This window comes from Prinia subflava, chromosome 1, assembly GCF_021018805.1.
Source record: "Prinia subflava isolate CZ2003 ecotype Zambia chromosome 1, Cam_Psub_1.2, whole genome shotgun sequence".
Lineage (NCBI taxonomy): Eukaryota > Metazoa > Chordata > Aves > Passeriformes > Cisticolidae > Prinia > Prinia subflava.
The window spans coordinates 89,062,221-89,085,151 of NC_086247.1; the positions used below are offsets into that span (position 1 = coordinate 89,062,221).

The following is a 22,931-nucleotide window of genomic DNA, read 5'->3' on the forward strand; positions in this document are numbered from 1 at the left end:
TGTTGAAGCATAGCTAGACCCTCAGTATATGGTCACTGTCCCTAAGTTTCATTGTAGAGACAATGTTCCTGAATATTTAAAAGAAGATAATTAGTGCCTTTACTGCAAACCCTGTAATAATTTTCATATCTTGAAATTCCAGTTCAGTGTATAAGAATGTGAAGATGGTGTCCAAACAAGAATTTAATGAGTAGCAAATTCAGGAAGAAAATAGGGAAACAAAGTTGAAAACTTAAATGCTCATGTTTCTTCTGCATTCCAGATTGACTGTGGTTTGATTCTAGTTGTGAAGTACATAAGACTAGGGAAACATGTGACAAGAGTTTGCATATACTTTTGGTTTTATGTACTGTATGAACACATGCCATTTTAACTGTGATGGATAACAACTGCAGTGCATATTTGGTTAATCAGAATATTCTTGCTATGCATAATTTATGTTGCAATATCATTTTTACGGTTAGTAGGTACAACACTTGGACAGACAGACATCTGGTTAATAGTTTATAAGCAAATTAAGTACTTGATGTATTATTAAAATGAATGAGAAATTTCATCAGGGCTAAATCTAATTCTATGCTAGAATGTTGGGAATTTGTTTAAAGCCTGACTCAAGCTTGATGTCCCAAATTTGGGAGGACCTGTGTTGACTGTAGCACTTGTCTACCAGTGTGTGCTTATTTCTGTTCTGTGGGTAAAAGGCTAAGGTCTACTCACAGATTTGAGATCTGACTGGGGTGCATGTCCCTGGGAAGAGTGTTCCTATGTTCCCTCAGTCAATCAAGGGTTACAATTGTGTAAGCCATCAGAAACAGCGTTAAAAGACTCGCTTTAAACTGGTCCCATTTTGCTACAGCTTTGCACTAATCCATAGGAACCTCCGTCAGAATAGAAAATAAGCCTCCAGTTAAGAAGAAATGGGAAATTAATAGTTATATTGCAATATTCCTTGAGAAAGAGATTACTCCCATTTGACATCTGTAATGGTCCTTTGTTTTCCTTGCTGAGATCACTGATAGTGCAGTTTTCATACATAATATTTTTTTTCTGTTTTCTTTGTTTTCTTGCACTAAGAAGTGCTAGAAACAAATGTGGAGATCTTGGTAAGGCTGTGCTTGATGCATGAGGCATCTGCAATGTTAGGAGGAGAATGGCTCTTCCACGTGCCCAGCCTCAGTTGGAGGAGCATGTGGGTGTGAAGGTCATGTTGTGCTGGTGAAGAGGTCTGTAGCTGACTATCTCACCTGAGGTCTCAAACCCTGGCTTCTGTGGGGTCATGTAATTGTTGGCATCTCTCTTTTCCTGTTGCCTTTTCCATCCTCTAGTGTTTACCAGGGATATGCATGTGGGCAGCAGCAATATGTTGGCCTGCAGCTTCTTGAGGGCTGTGCCTGCTGTCTCGGCAGAGATGCCATACCAGCATTTAAAACTGTAAGTTGGGAACTACAATTTTAAACGGTCACTGTGCATCCTTAGGAGCTCTGATAAAGACCTATTAATCTACATGGTGCTTCCATGAACCCAGTTAAGGCAATTGTTCCCCAGAGCAATGATGAGTCCTGCCCTCTGCATAGAGACTGCTCTTCTGGTTGTGGATAAAGGTGGTTTATTGAAAATACCGAGCTGGAGAGTTAGGAATAAACTGCATAAAGCTGCTAATGAGTAGTCGTTGTTTATATTTAAAGCAGTTTAGCATGTTCATCCATTCATGAACAATTCAATTTTGTCCTAACACTTTCTTTGTTCATCATCCTTTATGACTTACATTACACATTAAGGCAATTTTTAGATGTGCTAAATGTTTTTCCAAAAATCATTGAAAGTTTTTTTCAAAACCTACTTTTTTCAAAATTTTTTTTCACAATTACTTACTACGTTGAAATAGCAAAGGAAAAAATGAAAAGTAATTGATCATTTTAATTTTCTCTGTGTGGAAGAACAGCAAAATCTTTCAAAGCTAATAATAAAAAATTAACTGGGACTAACTAATTACATGTAAAATGATAGCCTATAATTATAAGGCAAGAAGAAACCAATAAAGCTCGATTTGTAATTTAGTCTTATCTCAAGGCTCAGAAGAACAAACCATTCTGTGAGATAAATTTTATAAGATTGCTTCAAATAATATTTTTTGAGCTAATTAGTTGATAAATTTTATTTATTTTTTAAAGAAAACAAGATAGGCATCATTGAATAACCTTGGAGTTTAACCTTGCAAGCTTTCCCCTCTGGAAGCAGTTGGTGTAACAGCTTTTTCAATATTAAAGGAGACCCAAGGGCAGAGTGGTAAAAATATTTGGTTGAGAAGTATCATTACACAGATGGAATACAGCTTTTTGTGAACATGCTTCATGATGCAATAGTAGGAAACCAGGGGAAAGAATCACCAAAGTAAAAGCAACGCAGGACGCATGTTGTCATTAGAACATGTCAGGGCTTACTAAACTTAACTGCTCACATTAGTGCTGCCCTAGGCAGCAGAAACATGGTGTTAGCAGGTACCCACCGAAGTGGCTGCATATATACCTAGAGATGTGTGTCAGCAGCCCAAGGAGGAGCGTGCAGGGACCATCTGTTAACCAGCATGAGTCTAAAAGGCTTAAAGTGGGCAGCAGAGGGATCGCTCTAGAAGTTGTGCTACTTACTCTCTCAATTATGCAAGTCAGTGGCAAGTAGACAGGTCCCAAGCAGTGATAGGTGTCTCTTCATCATAGCTGTTTTAGGACATTTTTCTTCCGTGGCTTTTGGCCAGGCTTGCTGTCATATATAGCCAATTGTGATTTAAAGAAGCACCTGGTGTTGAGAGGGAGGAAAATGCAGAGCCTGCTTCTTTATCATTTTGGAGATACATTCTGCTTTTAAATTTCATTCGTCCCTCTGTTGCTAAAGTAAAACATTGTATCAGCTACATATCAGTGTGTTTAATAAGGCAGCACTTAGCTTTCAGTACCACTCACAACAGACAGAAAAAGATTGTTATCAGCAAGAGGTAGAGGGATATACTGAGGAAGTGAATGTGGTGACAGTATTACCCATATATAAAAATGCAGCGCTATTTTAGCAGAACATCATTCAAAACATCTGACTCCCATGCAACTTTCTGTTACTGTGTTAGAAAACTTTTGGTCTTGGAAATTAATAGTTATATTGCAATATTCCTTGAGAAAGTGATTCTTGGTTCACTTGGGTGGGACTGTGGGATTATGTGTATGTGTGCAAGCAAGCTTTAGTGTACTGCAGCCACTCGTGTATGGCCAATTGCCCTTGGTGAATGGTATGTTGTGGGTGGTTTCCCTGTTTTACCCCTTTTAGGATTTTACACTGAATTTAACACAGATTTTGAAAGTGGATTAAGCTAGGAAATGTAGGATCTTGAAGAAGGTATTCTCAGTTGTTTAGAACTTTTATGTTTTGGTTTAGCTGGTTTGCTATCTTACAAAAAGATCCAGGACTGTATATAAAGGTGGCGCTCATCTATTTGTTTTATTAGATGGGAGGGATAATATTCCTGCTGCTCACAGCACGACCTCTTAATATGACTCCATCATTCAATGACTACAAGAACATATCTGTTGTCTTTCTCCTTCAAATGTGCCCTGAAGACTCCAGGATAAGTAATTTCCAGCCTCCATGTACATCCTTTCCATGAGGAGGAAGCTCAGACAACCTTGAAAGGATACAGAAGGAAAGGATTAGGATGGTGAACAGGACCTTTATTGTGTCTTTCTTCAACCACAGGTGCTTTAATAAGTAAGCTTAAAAATTGTATTTGCTAATGATTTTTCCTTTCCAAATTTTGATTGAGACATTTTCTGGGAAGAAAGGGTATTTACAGTGTAAGAGGGAGAATGGCCAAAGTGATTTCAGCCATTCAGGTACACTTTTTTCCCTGCAAAGGATTTTTGTACTGAAGAAAGGTGTTCCTCTGTGCTAGAATCAAATGTGCTGGGTTTTGATTTTTCTGCCTAGAGGACTGTATTTTTTAAATGTAATATCTCACATTGCTTTCCATAGGACGTTGCCAAACCAGTTTCTATAAATCTCTATGCACAGAGTGTTTTATGTGAGACAAAGATATTTTTTCTCAATATATTTTTTGCACCTTGCTGTCCAGCTGCATGGGTATTTAAGTATATCCTTAGAAGTTTTTATTTTCATCCACAAATGAAAACCTTGAGTGCTAATCTTTCTTCTGACTAAGTCCTCTGATGCTTTTCCCTTAGGAGTCCCCTTCCTTAATTCTGTGCCATTCTATGTGGCAAGGCGGATGCTGTCTCTGAAGGACTTATCCTCCCTTTGGAAGTCTGTGTCACAGTCATCTTTCATTTGAGACTGGAGAACTAACATGTTCATAACAGAGTTCATCTGTATTGATATTCATACTGGATAAGGACGTGACTACAAAATCCAGTAAAGGTTCCTTTTCAACCCCTTGTGTACTGGCTCAACTGTACCCTGAAACTACATTTGCCTTGTAGCAAAGGATGAAGCATACATTTCATGCACACAAGTTTCTTATGTCATTGCTGTATCTTGTTGCTGCACTTACATGATTTATCCTATGAGGATTTGTGTTGTGATCGCTATTACATGCACCTCACCTTAGAAACCTTTTCTGGTATCTTCATAATTAAGTAAAAATCATGTACTTGGAAATTTTTTCAGGCTTCTTTCTCTTCTCTCTCCCCTCAGGAAAATAATACAAAATATGAGCAGGTAAGTTTCCTTTTAAAGACGTTTTCAAGTAGTTCACAGTGGCTTGAAAACAAATGAAAAGTGTTCAGAAAAGTACATCTGTTTTCCTGTTCTTTTAAATATCATATCTATCCTACGGTCCTCTTATATAATAAGATCTTTAGTCCCAGATGGGTAGGGAATAGTTATCTGCAGCTCTGCTTACTTTTTGCACTCTATCAGAATGAGTCTCCCAAAACAGCCCTTATATGGTTGCAGGGTAATTAAGGTTCACTGGTGCAATGGTAACTAGATTCTATATTTAATTAGTCTCTCTGTAAAGTAGAGTTGCTGCATCATATTTGAAATACTCTTTGATGATATTAATGAAATGTATTACACAAACTTTAGCTTGATTATCAGTGCAGTTAGTATTTAAATTTTCTGCAAATTGAGCTTCTAGTGCACTGATAATATAGCTTCTCATCAACATTACAGCATCCTTGTTCAAATAGATACATACTCTATTACAGTTCTGTAGCCATGGGAAAGAACTGCTGCCTCACAAATGGCTTACTGTGACTCTGGAAGGACCCAGTTCAGGAAAACACTGATGCATCATGATTCATCATTAATAAACATTAGAAGTATGTTCTGAGTTCTTCTCTAATTTGCAGAGGAAAATCTGCTCTTCGGAGACCATCATAGAATCATAAAATTGTTTGGGTTGGAAGGGACTTTTAAATATCAATTAGTCTAACCCCCCTGCAATGAACAGAGAAATCTTAAACTAGATCAGGTTGCTCAGAGCCCCATCTAGTCTTACCTTGAATTTTTTGAGTGACAGGGTATCCATCTATCACCTTTCTGGTCAATCTGTTCCAGAGTTTCACCACCCTTATTGTAAAGAATTTCTTCCTTTTATCTAGTCTAAATCAACCCCCTTTTAGTGTAAAACCATTGCTCCTTGTCCTACCCCAACAGACCCTGCTAAAAAGTCTGTCCCTACTCTTCTTGCAAGCCTTCTTTAAGTACTGAAAGGCTGCCTTTTTATCTCCCCATAGCCTGCTCCAGGCTGAACAACCCCATCTGTCTCTGCCTTTCCTCATAGGAGAGCCATTCCATCCCTCTGACCAATTTTGTGGGCCATCTCTGGACACGCTCTAAAAGGTCTTTCTTGTACTGAAGACCCCAGAGCTGGATGCAGTATTCCAGGTGGGGTCACATGGGAGTGGGGTAGAGAGGGAGAATCGCCTTCCTTGACCTGCTGGCCGCACTGCTTTGATGCAGCTCAGGATACTGCTAGCTTTCTCAGCTGTGAGTGCACATTGCTGGGTCATGGATGGCTTTTCACCCACCTTACCCCCAAGTCCTTCTCCCTGCATTCCCCAGCCTGTATTGATATTTGGGGTTGCCCTGACTCAGGTGCAGCACTTAGCACTGGGCCTTGTTGGACCTCGTGAGGTTTCCATGAACCCACTTTACAGGCTTGTCCAGGTGCCTAATAGTTTGTCTAATAAAGCACCTTCTTGCTTTGTCTGTATGCTTCAGAAAACAGTAAACCAGCACCATCTCAGTAAAGGTGTTGGCAGGATGCAGAGTAGATGATGTTCTTCTCATACCTTGCTGTTGGCACTCCTGCCTTGCCTTGTGAGGCACAGACCCTGAGGCGCTGGCACACCTCTTCAGAACTGTTTGTGATTCTACAAGGTGTTGTGTTTAGAGCCATGCACAGAAGCCTGTAGGGATCAGACACTGGAGGGAAAGGGGAAGACTTCATCACATCAACTCAAATAGTGTTTCCTACTGCTCTTACTCGTAAATGTTCTTCAGAGCCTCATGCTTTCCCTGCTTGCACAATTAGTTACAGTTTGGGTCAAACTGGGTTTACTAAAGCAACTTCTTGGAAATGAGGGTCACAGATGTACATATTGGATGTGCACCCTAATATTTGGCTGGGTTGTACCAGTTGTAGGAGTGCAAGAGTGTTCCCCAGTTTCCTCATCATGGTATGCCACTGATTTTGCCTGATGTCTTCCACCTGCCTTGGGCTGCTGGCCCACACAGTCTCATAACAGCTCTCAAGTTGGAGAGACTTGTGGTTGCCAGATGTGCTGGGCTGCTTGTGATTTCTGCCCATACACAGTTTCTCTGTCAGCAAGAAAGCCAAATCTGCCAAACATTTGCCAGGTCTTTCCAGAACTGAAGCAACCCAGTCTGAGCAGTAGTATAAGCCTATCCCTGGATATCTGTAAGTCTGCATATTGTGGTCAGAGAGCATCTCCACAGAGCATGCATGGCTCATCCGACACATCTGAGAAATGTGTGTATTTCTATCGAGGAAAAAGTATACCCCAAGGAGACCAATCCACCCCAGCCTTACTACTATGCTTGGGATGCCTTCTGGGAAGTAATTTGCAGCTGACTTCATGGTGCATGCACCAGAAGGAGAATTTTCTGGCCTAATAAGGGTGCTGATGTGCTATATACTTCATTGTGTTATCACACTAGTGCACCAGCAAGGTGAAAAAATCACTTTCTACGGTTCCTCATCTTAGAAGAGCTACCTAATAATTGACTATATTGAAATATTAGTAGATGCTGCAGCATTAGATAGATCCTCTGTTTATACTGACGAATGATGCACTAAATGAGTTTTGAGTATTGTTCTGAAGCCTTGAGCCTCAGTTCTTTTGTAGTGTCAGTGTCTTAGGAACAGACAATTCGGGGTGTTGTTACTGTTACAATTCTTAATTGTTGCAGAAAATATTGGTCATACTCATTGGAAGGTCAGCAAAATAATAAAACAGCATGATCTCTGTGGGTCATTGAAACAGTTCTTTCTGGTCTTTTGGAATGCAGGATGATTACTTCATTGCTGATCAACACCTTTAAAACATTAGATCTTTTGAATTTGTGAAGGGGAGCAAAAGAAATGGATGTAACAGCTAGCAGGTGATTCTGTTTCACTGGGCAAATCAAGAGCCTGGAAGCTTAAACTTTTATAGCAGTGAGAACTGGGTCTGGATTCTCCTAGATCAGGCTTATCAGTGTGTGGTGGTAGTGATGGATTCAGTTTTCACTGCTTCTGTATTTTTTAAAATAATGTGCTCCACGTGATGTCCAAAAATCCAAAAGCTCCTAGCAAGAAGCTTATTTGAAATATATGCAAAGATGAGTTGTTCTCCTGATAGATGGTTGGTTGCTTCAATTTGAGCTTGGTATCCAATACTTAGAAACTCCATTGTCACCTTAATGTGGCAGAGAGGTTATTTTGGTATATGGTGGTTTTTCAAACTCTTCTGAAAGATTCATCCTGCTCCCTAATTCAACAGTGCTCTTCACTGGGTGACCTTCATGAAGTTTTATTAATTGCATGCTTTCATGGAAGTGTACTAATGTCTTGGGGGTTTTGACATGGCCACTGTTGGTTTTTTTGGCAGAATTTGATAGAAAATCAGCAGAAAGTACGATAGTCATACTTGTTCACATTTGCTTCTTTCTGTTTGGTGCCATGGATCTGGACTGGGATGGCTACTGGAAAATGGACTTTGTGGGTAGAAGGACTTGGAGGGATGAGGGAGGAACCTAGCACAAATGATTTGTCACTGAAGTATTGAATGGAAAAGCCACTCTATGAAATGTGGACTATCTTCTGTCTTAAGCCCCTTCACTTTTAAAGATACATTCTCAAAGCTTTTAAGCTCCAAATATTAATGCATATTCAAAACTATATTTATTATTAAGAAATAATAGTGGAGGTCAGAATTCCAGCAGGGTTCCTCTAAAATAGTAATGACTGTCAGATGATGCATTATCTGGCAGTGTAACGGAGTAGCAGGGGGCCTTGTACTAAAATCTTAAATGCCAAGAAATTAAAAAGCCAAATGTTGTCATAAATACTCCACTCTGGTAAAAGATGAAGGTGAAACTGGAGATCCAAGCTTTGCCTTTGTACACAGGATCTCCTTTTTCACAGAGAGACTAGAGTTAGTGGTGAAATGGGAAGGGTAAGGTAATGTTCTATCTAAAGAAGAATGACAGATAATAAACTTAATAATTATGAGTAATAAAGAAATTACAAGATTTATTTTAATTCTTTGTTTCTTTTTGTTTGCCTTTTAAATTTTTATGTACTCCTGCTCCAGTGTTCATAAACAACTTAGGATCTAAAGACCCAGAACAATAATGAGAAGAAAAAAATAACCACTTCTAATCATCAGATTTGTATTTACAATTATCTTCATTTAATCCAATGTAAACATTAAAAAAAACCAAAACCATTTGTGGGGAGAAAGAGAGGGAAGAAAACTCTCACCTAAAGCTGAGAACGTATGCTGAGGACTTTTGACTTTTTGCTTTAATACTGTTAAAAAAAAATAAAAATAGCTAAAGTAGAATTTTTGTATCAGTACTTCACAGATTGGTTATTATATGATACATCACAAAACTGGTAATCCTCGAAATCTGAAGCTTTCTGCTGAGTCCAAAGGTAACATGCTCCAAGTAGCAGGTAGTAGCTGGAGCAGCCCCATTTGTGGCATTGAGACTGCACAAATGAGGAGGGGCTGCAGAACCAAACTCTGCCTCGACACCCAGCTCTGTTGTGCTGCTGGTCTGTCTTGGGGAAGGTGGGAGGGAAAGGCACTCAGCAGCATGCCTCCCGGAGCAGAAGGACACTGTTTCACCTTTCTGCTTCACAGGATGAGAAGACCTGTTTTGCCCATGTGGTCAGTCTGGACCCTGCTGAGCAGTTGTCCTCCTGCTGGGACGTGTGTCTGCCTGGGATGGATGTTTAGTCCGAGGAGCACTGAGGTCACTTATATGTCTCAGCGCCAGCCATGCTCTACTGATGTGTCAGGGAAGGAATCTGCCCTTCAGGGCTTCCCTGCTGTGATGCCATTCTGTGCTGCTGCCAATGTGGAGCTATCCCTTGAAGACAAGAGAATATGTGTCCCTCAATATTTGTCTGAAAAACACCGATACTTCCTTTCCTGTTTAAATCTGTGTCAGTGAAAAGGAATGCCTGTGAGCTAAGCTATTGTACACCCAGTGTGAAGGAGATGTAAATAATGCAAGCCCTCATGTTAAAATTATCTGGTTTTTTCCACTCTCTGCCTTGCTGGTCTGTAGGTAAGATTTCTTAGTGGGTGAGGCAATTGATATATCTGGTTGGTCTTTTACTGAGTAATCCAGAATGGGGGATAGCAATGCGTCAGTTCTACTCAAAGCTGAAAGAGAATGAAGTTCATGCATTTTTCAGCCTGGTGTGAGTACTGTCTAGTAAATATCAGTGGTCCTGAACCCCACAGACTTTGGCATCAGCAGGAGCCTGCTCTGGCTTCCTTCTGAGTGCAGTTTTTAAGCTGTCTCCAGGGAGTTGTTTACTCTTGGCAAGTCAAGTGACTGAAAATCCAGTAAACGATCTTTATGAGCATCATTTTAATTCTCTGTATTGTATTTGAATACTAATCCCTGGCCAGGCCTGTGCTGTTCTTTCTACTTCCTAGTTCTCAGCTAGTGCATTCATAGTTTCATGTTGCTCTGCCACCTTTCAGCTCCTTTGGATGGAGGCTGGAAGCTGAAACGATGAAGACCCCAGTCACAGCTATTCAGCTTCTGTTCTGCTGGAAGAGGTCACTGTAACAACAGGATCAGAACAACGTGTTCATTCTCCTTACTGCAGAAATAAGTGACCTCCTAGGAGAGCCCTAGTGTGCATACATAGAATTAAGTTTTGGTGATTTAGTGAAGAATAATCTGCAGTGAGGAGAGAGAAGATGGAGTTTCAGGCTAGTCATAGTTCACCATCTCTCAGGCCAGTAGGGTTGCCAGTTAAGAGAAGAACCTTTATTTGTATTTCAACAGCCTTGTGAATGAAATATGAGTATTTACCCTAAGGATAAGCTTAAAAAATCCTCAAAGGATTAGGTTTATGATAAATTCATTTGTAGGTAAAGCAATGTTGGCTTTTAGGCTTTCTTTTGGTCTTGGTGGTGTATGGATCAGCTAAAACAGAAACATTGTGCTGTTTCCTATGGATCTTTACTACTTGGTAAAGTATTATCTATTATCGTTGTACTTTATTAATTTCATGCTTTTCTTTTGATGCTGCTTCATAAGATAGCTAATGTTGGATTCTACTCCATTGCCATGGAAAAACAGTATTCAACCAGACAAGAAAAACAGAGAAAGAATCTCTTAGGCCTGGGATTTAATCTATTTTGCTGTACAAGTGTATCTTGAATATGTGAAAAAACATACGCTCATTCATACATTCACACACATCCTCAAATCCTTCTCAATCTATGATGCTGTTCTTGAAATGCCATGTAGTTTTTAGGAGAGATAGAGTCTTTGAGACATTTCTCCAGCTGATCAGGGTTTCTGCTGAAGGGCTCTTGCTAGGTAAGGGTTCATTTCAGCTTGCACTGCATCTGAAGCTCAACTACCTGTGTGCAGTGGGGAAGGGTTTCATCCCTTTTTGTTATTCTGGGGTTTGGTTCATCAAAGTGCCATAAGAACATGACCTTCCAGGAAATTATTTTTCTTTCTGAGGGAAAGATTTTGGAAATTAGTACTCAGCCAGGTACTCTCTATTTCATTATTTCAATTGTGTAAATTTAACCAGATTTAATCACTGGATCTGACTGCAGTGGAAGAGAGTGTCATTTTTGGAGAACGATTCTAGCAATGGAAAGGGGAAATGTACTTCCCTTCACAAAACCTCTTTTTAGAAAAGAAATACCTCCCTGTTACCAAACACAAACAAGTTAGGCACCACCATCTGCTGTCAGTGTAGCAGATCCCATATTAAGGAATGCCTGTGTGTCCATTCCATCAAATAAGAACTTAGTCATATATTTAGTGCAATTGAACATTTGTGGTAATGTGTATTGCTGATAATTCATACTGACAGTAAGCTCTGAAAATATCAACCTGAATATTTTCTGACAAAACTTACCATGTGGCAAAGCATACATTTGCCTGTAGTCATTTAAAAATTGATGTGGTGTCCTTGAGTGGTTTCCTGAAGCATAGTCCTGATTTATAAGCCAGTCATCTAAAGAAGAAATAGATGCACCTCTTGTGAAATGAGTGTTGAATACCTTCCACATACTTACATTTCTTTGTATATATATATATTTAGTGCTTGTTGAACCTCCAAGGGTGTCTTTGAAGCCTTTCATTATTTTTTTTTCTTTATCTTAAAGAATATAGAATACAGCCGGTTTCCATGCATCCCTCACTTTTCTCCTTTCAAGTGACTTTTAGAGTTTAGTTTTCAAGGTAATTCTGTGTATGGGTAATCTTGAGGTGGACTACAGAATCACAGAGGGGGTGGGGTTGGAAGAAACCTCTGGAGATCATCCAGTTCAACCCCCCCATCAAGGCAGGGTCACCTAGAGCAGGTGACACAGGAACACATCCGGGTGGGTTTGGAATGTCTCCAGAGAGGGCTACTCCACAACCTTCCTGGGCAGCCTGTTCCAGTGCTCTGCCATCCTCAGGGTAAAGAAGTTCTTCCTTGTGTTGAGGTTGAACGTCTTGTGTTTCAGTTTATGGCTGTTATACCCTGTCGCCGGGCACCCTGAAAAGAGTTTGGCATCATCCTCTTGGCACCTGCCTTTGAGATACTTACATGCATTAGTGAGATCCCCTCTCAGTCTTCTTTTCACCAGACTACACAGGCCCAGCTCTCTCAGGCTTTCCTCATAAGAGAGATGCTCCAGACTTTTTGTGACCCTCCATTGGACCTTCTCCAGGAACTCCTTGTCCTTCTTCTACTGAGGAGCCCAGAAGTGGACACAGCATTCCAGATGTAGCTTCACCAGGGATGAGTAGAGATTCATAGAGGTTGATAGAGGGGAAAGGAGATGATACCAACCAATGCATAAAACAAAAAAAGCCCACCATCACCATCAAAAGAAAACTCCAAGAAATAGTGACCAACCTGTCAATTCATGTGGACGCTCAAATAAAAAGTATTCAAATGCTGACTAGAGCTTGCATTTTGCCTCATACCGCAGTTGCTACAAATCAGCTGTGCTTTATTTATACTTGTGTGTCATCCTATTCGATGGGTTCCCTCTTGCCTGAGAGAACACACTTAAATCTAAACTTAAATCTGTTCCTTTCTTTCTGAAACAATAAATTTTGAAATTATTTTATAGACTGTGCTGAAACTTTTAGTTTAACCAGTTTGCCTTTCCTTTTTTTTAAACAAAATTTTGTTTTCTGAGCAAACCAAAGAGGTTTATTTGCATTTGCTAGCAAATGCAGCAGACAGTTGTAATTTCCATACATTGCCAAACAAGCCAGAGAAACAACCTTTGAACAAGAGTTAGTAGAATTGTCAGGCAGAACATTTGAACTGATTCACAAACAGCTCTTTTTTTCCCCTTTTTTTTTCTTTGCACAGATCTGGATTTATCACTGTGTGCATTTATGTCTTATCTGTCAAACAGGATGTTTCTAGATACAAAAGTGAAATCAATTATTTTAAATGGACAAATAGTAATAAAGTAGTGTTGCTGGTATTCAGCAATGCTACAAAACAATACTGAGGCTGCTTCTATGATTAGTGAATACCTCACTTTTTCCCAAATGGTCCATTGGACTTCTTCCTGCAGAACCCCAGCCTTTGTGCAGACAAACGCGTTAATCTTCTGAAGTGGCTGGGATTTCATGCTTTGGAGATGTACTTGATCAAAGAAGATTGCTTAGACAGTTAAAGCTGTTAAATATCTTCAGTCAGCTTGTGTCTTGCAGGCCTTGGGCAGCTCTGGATTCATCAAAACAATATGCTTTGCAGTTCAGTGTTATCAGTTTCTGGACATTATCTCTTCTCCCTCTACCCACAGTATGAATTCCAGATATTTTGAAAGCTTCTCAGTGATGAAAGTGCCTACTCTTGTGTTGTCTTTTTTCATTGTGGTATTATACAAGTACTTTGCTGCACTCTGTCACTGGACATGAGACATCTGTTATTTTAATTGACATAGAAAGCTTTAAAAATTATTAAATTTTAAATTATTGGCTAGCTTTAAAATTTATTTTTCTATATTTGCAGGAAATTATCTTTTTTGAGGTTGGTTTGCCATACTACTTCTAAATCTGGGAAAATACTATTTTGTTCTTTTACAGCTTGATTAAAATTTATGAAAATTTTAGAACTGTTATTCCAGAACATGGGGGGAGAAGCAGAATACCCAAGACAGGAGGCTGTAATGAAAAGCTTTTGACTTAGAGTGCTGATGAACTGAAAATACATGCCGTTTGTACTCTGACCAAAAACTTGTATCTGATAAAGGCTGGTATTTGAGAGAGGGTGATGGTGATGTGAAAGAGACCTTCCAGATTGTGGGAAGAAGGTTTCAGGAATATGATTGCCTTCTGTGGTTGGACTTAATTTGTTTCATGCATGAAGTACACCTGTTTCCTCACTCTAGCTGGAACTAGAGCTTGCACAGAAAACCATCTAGTAAAATAATAGATCCCAGCTGTTTTTACTGCATCAGTTGTCTGGACTACCTAGAGAGGGTACACATTTACAGCTAGGATGGAAAAATCCTGTATCATCTTGTATTTAAATTGGATTACCTTACTGTGGAACCACACCAAACTACAGCAGGGGCAACATTAGGATGGCTCCTCTGACATCTAATTTCAAAGAGTTGTCAGCATCAACAAGGTTCATACTTGTGTTCATCAACAAAGGATCATTATTCAGGACTAGGAGGAGCTTTGAAAGAGATCATTGTGTCCAAGTCTCTGCTCATGTAGCCTGTCTGGTGTTTGACCTATTAATTCTCTGCTTTGTCCAAATGCATTGAGCTCTTCAGAAGTGCTACTGGCAGCATTACATTGGATAAAGGTATATGAGTGGTTTTGTTTGTATGCATTTGTTTTCCCAAACATATGTAAAAGCATGAATCATACAGTGGGACACTTATTGGTGTACAAACATTGTTTCCCAAAACTGAAACAAGCTGTACTTGCAGCTTTTACACTTTTTTTTGTACATCCATATAATCACTTAAGAGAATTTTGTTGCTTTTATCCATTGACTCTGTCCCAGTTAAAGCAACTTAAGTCATAAATGTAAGCTTAAAAGCTTGTCTATACCTAAGTATTTCATTGAACTGTGACCCAAGGAATGTTCTTGCAACAGTCCCCGCTTCAGTTAATTGTGGCTATTCTCGCCTGTGAAAGCAGCTTGGTTTAAGATTTCAGCAGCTGGATTTCAGCCATAGCAATTTCTCTTGCACAAGTACAAGTTAGAACAGTAACCATGCAATGGAAATCCTGAAAATCAGCTCTTCAGGCATTCAGCATTTAATTTGCTTGCTAAACTGTCACTTCCCTTTTTTTTACAGTATCCATTCAACCATAATTTTTTCTTCTGGGTATTCTTTATTGTAGCAATTTGCTATTGAATTTATACTGTTACTTTTTTGTTATTACTTAAGGGATGGGTTTTCATATTCGTGGTTTTCAATGGTAGGCATGAGCCTAACAAATGAAACTTTTATTCACTTAAGTAGTATCAGCTAGCTCTATGATTAGTGCTTTAGAAAATCCTCAAAAGAAGCTAATAGGAACTATTTCTCTGTATGTCAGAGTCGTAAGGTTAGAGGATTTAAAAAGAATTTCCAATTCAGTTTTTTATAAAAGTAGTCTTTTTATTCATGTTTATTTGGACTTGTATAATTGGCAAACTTGACTTCATGTTATTTAGAAAATATGCTGCAGACATGCTGTTCAGACTAGAAGTAATTGATCAGCCTGGCTCTTTTTCATGTGCTCCCAGTGCTTCTAAAAACTCTCTGCGAGCATTGTTCTTTTGCTCCACCCAGACAAGGTGCCTCCTGAAGACAGGGCACTTGCCTGAGTGAACTTTTGAGGTCTCTATATATTCCCTGACCTGCAAAGTCAATTTAACTTGAAAACCTGTAGAGAAAAATGTCATGGTATAAACTTTTCTAACAATTTTTAATAATCATTAACAAGCCAGACTTTACTCAGATTTTGACTTCAGGAAGTTGAAGACAGAGAGGTTTTGCTGCTTTGTCTTCCCATGTGTCTCAGCATGGAAAATTTAACTGGTAGTGAGCTTCAGTACTTAAAAGATGATGTGGTGCTTTTTGTGGCTGTCATGGTGTGGAGACTGAGCAGAAGACCAAAGATTGTATTTACAGAGGGGCATCCTAGAATGCTCCATACGAGGAAGGGATACAGGTGACTCTCCCTCGCATCTCCACTCTCATCAGACCCCGTCTAGTCCAGCGTGTTCAACTCTGGGATCCCCAACATAATAATGACCTGTTGGATTGAATCCAACCAAAAGGAATCCCTCAGGAGAGCTAGAGAGAGACTTTTTACAAGGTTATGTAGTGGTAAGACATAGAGGAATGGCTTAAAACTGTCAGAGAGTGGGTTTTGAAAAGATATAAGAAAGAAATTCTTCACTGTGAGGCTGATGAGATGCTGAAACAGAGAAACTGTGGATGCCCCATCCACAGTTGAAGTAGAAGTGTTCAAAATGAGGTTGGATGAGACTTCTAGCAATGTGGTCTACTTCAAATTGCCCTTGCAGTGAAGTGGGTTTGGAACTGGATGATTTAAGGTCTAGTACAACACAAATCATTCTTAAAAAGAAAAGATTGAGATCTACTCCCCAGACTCTTGGCAGAGTTCTCTAAATTCAGTTTGCCCAGTTATTGCCACTGATGAGATTAATGGCTTCTGACTATCTACACAATATAGCAATATTCTGCAATTTTAAAGCCACTGAAGTTGTCCTGTGAAGTAATTAGTGCTCTGTTAATGATATGGGAACTGTTATTTTGATAATTGTCACTATAAACTATCCCTCTTTCATCCTTCCACACCTCTCTTTTTCTTGCTCAGGGGCCATCTCTTCATTTTTACACATGCCCACAGGTATGTCCTGACCCTTGCCAGTATTTAAGAGGGATCACATCCTGCCAAGTCTCCTTTTGATTATAAAGCCAAACACTGTTTGCGTGTTTTTCATTGCTTGCACACGCATGTGTTAGCCTTGAATAATGGTCCAGGTGGCACTTAAATTTTTCTTTTAACACCATACTGAAAACAACCATGAGAGGATTATGGGAAGCTTTTGAGAAGTTCTCACCATTTAATAAGGCTAATAACTTAAAAATAAGAACCATTATCTCTCCCATCCCTAAATATGACCATCACTATTTAGATTTGAGCAGTAAGATAAAGGAAAGAGTTAGGGTTACTGTGTTCTTATGACAGTCTTTAGCTAGGTTAAATCTATCCAGTTTATCCCTGGAAAGGATAAACTGTCTGTTGAAATCAGTGCTTATTCATTTTTGTCTAGAGGGAAGATCACGGGACAAAAGGCAGACACATCCTCCATCTACTGAAAGTCTCATCTTGCTACCCTGTTTCGAACTATATCACAAATTATGCCAAACAGGATTGAAATATAGTCTGTAGTGCCAGCTGCCAAACCAAACCCAGTGGTTCCTCAGTGTTTCATTGAAGTATTTGTGTGGGTTTTTTGAAATTCAAGAAATCCTGAGTCAAACCATGAGATTGTAGAAGCTGAAAATTTTGATTTAGCAGGGAATGTCTAACTTGGGAGTAACACTGGCCATTTGTTAGGAACTGGAAGACTCCTGCTGAGTTGCTGACAGCAGTTACTGATACCTTTGACAAGTAAGTGTTGCTCCTGAAAACTATGTAATGCGTTTGTATGTTAGAATATTGTTGAGGCATTGTATGCAGGGGGCAATGCTTTACTTGTGTGCATTAGGTAAGTTATTCTCAGAGGAGAGTTGAGGTGGGAGGGGCCCTCTGGAAATCATCTCACCTTGTTCAAAGGACAGCCAACTACAACTGCAGCAGGTTGCTCAGGGCTGTATCAAGCAGTTTGAACCTCTCTGTGGTTGGACACCCACAGCCTCTTGTGGATGTATTATCAAGTGATGACAAAGGTGCATAGCAGTGGGTTTCAGGTTGCTAAAAGCACATGTATCTCCTGAATGTTTATACCTGCCCCTCCACCTATGTAATTCACTGCTTGTTTCCAGGTGGCCATCTCGAGCCTGGCAGCTGGCTCTCCAAACCAGCCCATCTGGGCTGACCTAAGCCCCCACTGCTGCCATTACACCGGGCATGTGTACTCATGCTTTTGTCAAAAAGAAGTAGATGGAAGCAGATGGATGCCTGGCTCCACCTCCCAGCTACTTTGATGCAACTTTCAGCCTCTATGAGTTAGAGAACCTCTCTGCCATCAGAGAAGGATTAATTAATGTGCTTATCTTGGTCTCAGATAGTGTCACCAAAGACAAACTTTTGGTATGTGCTTAAATTTGGTGTAAAAGCAAAGGAGCTCAGATGTCATTTCTGCATATCTACTTCTTTCCCTCTTTTGCCTTGAAGATAATAGAAAAAAGGAGACAGTAGGCCTTGTCGAAAGTGGGGAGCTTACAGTGCTCCTATACGATGTTTTGAAGTGCCCCTCGAGAGCTTAGGTTATTGTCTATCCTGAAAACTGTTTGCAGGCATCAGCTTTAGATCTCTTATGATGGCAATGAGAACGTCTCCTGACCATTTCTGCAGCGCTTTGAAACAATCAGGTGAAAAGGTGCTTTTTTTTTTTTCTGTATGCATGTAAAGGATCTGGATTTTTTTTGTTATGTTAATAGAAATTACTTTATTTAATTACTTTTTTTTTTTTATAATGAGGACATGTGAGCACTAAGAAGTGCTAAGGAGAGAAATGTAATGATGCAGAAGCCAGAAAATCATAGGGCTGCTGCTGGCTGTCACTCAGATGGTTTTGTGTGACTTCAAATTAAAGTGATGTATATCAAGTGGCAGGAGTGAGTCACCGGAATGACTCAAGTTGTTGCTATGAATTCTGTGAGGAATGTTAAATGATGGGCTCCCACAGTGGCAGTGCTCTAGGTGACAAGAAAGGAGTTTAAATATTAGAAGTAAGACAAAATTAAATTTAAGATTACATTGTGATGCACTGAAAACAATAAGACCTTTGCCATTTTTCTGGTTTCATTGCCTTGGAATATCATCTAGGAATGTTACTACATCTTCTCATATAATGTTGTCAGTAAGGATAAGAGTAAAAAGGGTGATGTTTAATACAGTATTTTTGTTTGTAGTTAGTTGTTTATATAAATTATTTGACTCTGTTTAAACATCAGCCTTTCTACAAAGAAGACTTTTATGAATATACTGGAAAACCACCCTGGAACTCAGATTACTGAGGGCATGAAATGAGAGCTACTCAGTGGAGCATCATGGTTCCTGCACCTAAAAATCCTTTTATGTTTTGGGAACTGAAGACCTGAGCATTATCCATGGTACCATCATGCTTTCAAGTAACTACAGTTCAGAGCAGAAATACAGCTGGAAAGTCTACAAGCCTGTTGAGTTCTTGCAGCATTTTAGTTATCACAGACAGGAGAATCAGTTGTTTAAATAAAGAAAAGGTAAGGGCATGAAAAAGACAAAAACAGCCCTTCTGACATAGCATTTTCAGTGGAATACCAGAAGGCAGTCTGGACTAGTGAACGAAAGCAGAGCTGCAGAAAGGAGTAAACTAGGGACCCAGAATGAAAAGAAAGTGTAATCCCCACCTACTCCAGCTTTTGTTATTGCCAGTCTAAAACAATAATCCTCACAAAATTACCTTTCTTATGTTCATTCTGTTGACATTTCTGAACAGGTGAACTGGTTCTGTTCAGCAGTCAGCTGTATGGCATGTAGGCTCAGGGTCCCTTCATGTGATATTGTGGGTGCCTTCATTCCTGGATTTTGTGAAACAGGATTATGTAGAAAATGTATTTGCTTCTCTCCAGGGTGATGGTGATGTGTGACAGTCCTAAGATGCTGCAGTTTCACAGAGGTCTTCAAGTTGTAGCCATAATGTTATAATATATTTAGCTCCAAGTGCAAATTTTTGCTGCAGAAGAGGATATAAGAAGAGGATATCTATTCCAGACGGAAAATCAGTGGTGTTGAGAACAAGGGTAACAGTCTTAAAATAAAACAAATTTACTGCTTTTCTAGAGTTAATGGCTATCAAGTGATTACTCTCAGTGATCTAAGAGCTGTTCAAGACCACAGTGTTCATACAGCTACATTAACTGCCCTTGTGAGCTTATTTTTGCAGTATTTGCATACATGAACACTCTTTTCTTCCAAAGAACACGATTCCCTAATATTCTTATCTATTCCGTTGCTGTGGTCCTTATGTCAAGTCCACTTTGTTCGTTTTCCCTCCAAACCTCCTGTCAATGTAGAATCCCAGTTGCCTTTTACCTATCCAAAAACAAATCTTATGCACAGGTCAGGTAAGAATGTGCCTTCTCAAAAAGAGAGGTAGGCACTGGTCTTCACGTAGTGTCAGAGTCCTGATGCCCATGGTGTTAGTGTTGGCTTGTCTTTAAGAGTTTGAAGCTCTGCTGTAGTTCTTTCTGACCTAGTAAGTTCTTAGGGTCAGGTCTAGATTTGTGCACTCGAGAGTTTCATCAAATATTTTATTGGTGACTTTCTTATGTCAAGGATTTGGCTGACTATGAAATGCAGTTTCTGGAATAGTATGTATATTCTTCTGGTGAGCAGAGATTCAGGTTGAGCTGTGTCAGAACAGGTTTTGACTCATCTAACCAGGCATTCTTTTTTCACCTGCCTAGTAAAGGTTGAGGGTTTTTGCAGGATTGGAGTTTCTTTAGTCCTTCTGTTATGCGCCTCTCAAACTGTGCATTGCTGTGCATGGGGAGAGAGACACTTCACAGGTGTCTTTTGGCCTTGGCTTCAACATTTCACTGTGTCTCATTGTTAAAATAATTCCTATAGCCAGAGCAACTCTGTTTACTAATCCAAGACACTTGCTGTTCTTACTGATGTTCTGGCTCTCCACTGAATGGTGTGCAAGCCACAACTAGATGTTTCCCTACTACTTTTCAAGATGCTGAAGCTCCACAGAAGATTTAACCTTCTCACATAAGAGGTAGCCTGATTAAGAGCTTCATGAAGAAATTGGCAATCAAAACACTTTAGAAACTTTTCAGCCTTGACTACTCCTACTCTTTCGCTATTCTTAGTGCACTCTCTATTGCCGTCAAGAATCTAGCTCAAAGCTCTGAGATTCTTCTCACTTCATCAGTATCGTAAGACTCCTTTTTTATGTCTTTATTTTTAGGCATACAGTTCCTGGCAATTAATGTGCAACCTCCTTTCCTGGGGAGGAATGTATTTGTTAAGTACTGTGAAAACAGACCGTGTTTTGCGGATGTTCGAGGGTAGAAATTAACTTTTTCCTACATTCTTATTCTGCATTGTGGGCAGATGTTGATAGTGCAGCTGATTCTGCTTCAGTTCTTTCAATAGGATTAGCCACACTCTAAAATTCTGTCCTGCACTTGCTTAAATGTTTTACTGGCCTGGAGCTTAGTCTGGTACAATGACTAGGAAGCCTGTTCTGAACTAATGAAATATTCATCAATGAACATGTGAATAAACACAGCAGATTGCAGAGCCAGAAACATGCTGTTTAAGGAAATGAACTTTGCTTATTTAATAAATGCCATTTGTTTTTTGTTATAACTCATAATTATAGTCCTGTAACGTACTAGCACAGAGTGATCCTGTGTAGGGCAGAAAAAGAACTGTATGTATGAGCAGAAGATGAAAGAAGCAGAGAGTTGAACAAGGGAACCCCAGGGAACTTATCCTGCCTGTATAAAAGAAGTGCTGCTGGCTGCCAAGTTCCCTTTCCTCAGCATCTAGAGCAGGTCTGAAGAGGGTACAATGACATTTATTATTGGTTAGTGTGTGGTCATTACTGAACAAGATATAAAGAGCTTGTGATTTGAATATTACCTAGAGAATACCATTGACCCTGAGGAAGGAATCACTTAATATGCTTGCATTTTAGTTTTTGCAGCAGCAGAATATTTTTTGAACTCTTGAGAAGTAGAAATGGTTACTCAGAAAGGTGAATCAGAGAGGAGTTTTTGTATGGGGACTATAATGGTGATAGTTCAATGCATCATGTTTGTCAAGGAGCTGACTTTTCAAAAGACGGAGTCCCTCCGTCTTTTTTCTTTTTTTCCCTCCCACTAAGAAATAGTGGTAAAACTCTTATATATTAAAGGATCAGTTCAGAAATATGTGCTAACCTCAGTGCCTTTAAAGGTTCCTTTTTGACCTTTAAAGGTCCCTTCCAACTCAAGCTATTGTGATTCAGTGCTGCTGGGATAGTGCAGAGACGCAGGCAATCTTTGCAAATGCTCAGTCAAAACTTTCACCTAGAGAAGACACAATTTTCCTGTGCCAAGTCCCAGTTAGTGCAAGTTTTCAAGGTATTTATGTGATGCTCTCCCTGCAGAAGCAAAACAAAGATTGCTAAAATGACTTGCAGATGCAGAGTGCATCCCTGATCATACATGACTACCAGCAGACCAAGTCAGGGCAGTCCTGAGGCTGCTTTTGCTTGAACCAAGGGAGGAACAACATCTTAGAACTCAACATGGAAGAAGAAGGCTAAGTGAGAATCATCTACTTTAATTGAAAAGTAATTAGCAAGAACCAGCAGACTGCCATGATAATGGGGAAGCCATAAAACAAATCATTGCTTGGGCTTGATTGAGTGCTTTCCAACTCAGGATATTTTATGATTCTATGAATTTTGACTTTTTGCAAAGCATTGCACAGGAAACACCAGGTACAAGCATAACATCTGCTGTTCTTCTGACAGTCTAAGTCTGACAGTCTAAGTCTGGATTACTGTTTTACCTTGAAATGTTAGTAAATATGATTAAAAATAGGAATGAGGAAATGTGGGTGTCATCCATCTGATGCTGCAGAGTAAACACATCCTGTGAAATTAGGTGACTGGTAGGACAATACCCCTGATGATAAAAACAAAACCAGCTGATGATAAAAATTTCAATTTTGTAGGGAGCAGAATCCTTTCAACTGGATAACCATCATCTGAGACTGTCAGTATGAAATGAAGGAAATGCAGTGGTGGCAAGAGAGTAGATTCATCCTCTGGATTTATTCAACATACTTCTGTAGTTCTGAGGGATAATTGAAAGTTTGAGATAAGTCTCTGTTCGTCTTGAAGTAGTATAAAAGGAGGAGCCCTATCTAGTAGTGTAACTGAGGAGCCCTATCTAGACCCATAGCCTGCATACTGCATGTAGGTCAGCCTGTTTGAAAATCATCTT

At 39.6% G+C, this 22,931-nt stretch overlaps 1 protein-coding gene across 1 annotated transcript in view; it reads left to right on the plus strand.

The window, feature by feature from the left end:
* Window positions 1-22,931, plus strand: part of PHACTR1 (phosphatase and actin regulator 1) — a 306,506-nt gene that overhangs the window by 20,948 nt on the left and 262,627 nt on the right. The window contains exon 4 of the mRNA XM_063402625.1: window positions 6,821-6,925. Within this exon, the coding sequence (XP_063258695.1) occupies window positions 6,821-6,925 (105 nt within the window). The remainder of the gene's footprint in view (window positions 1-6,820; window positions 6,926-22,931) is intronic.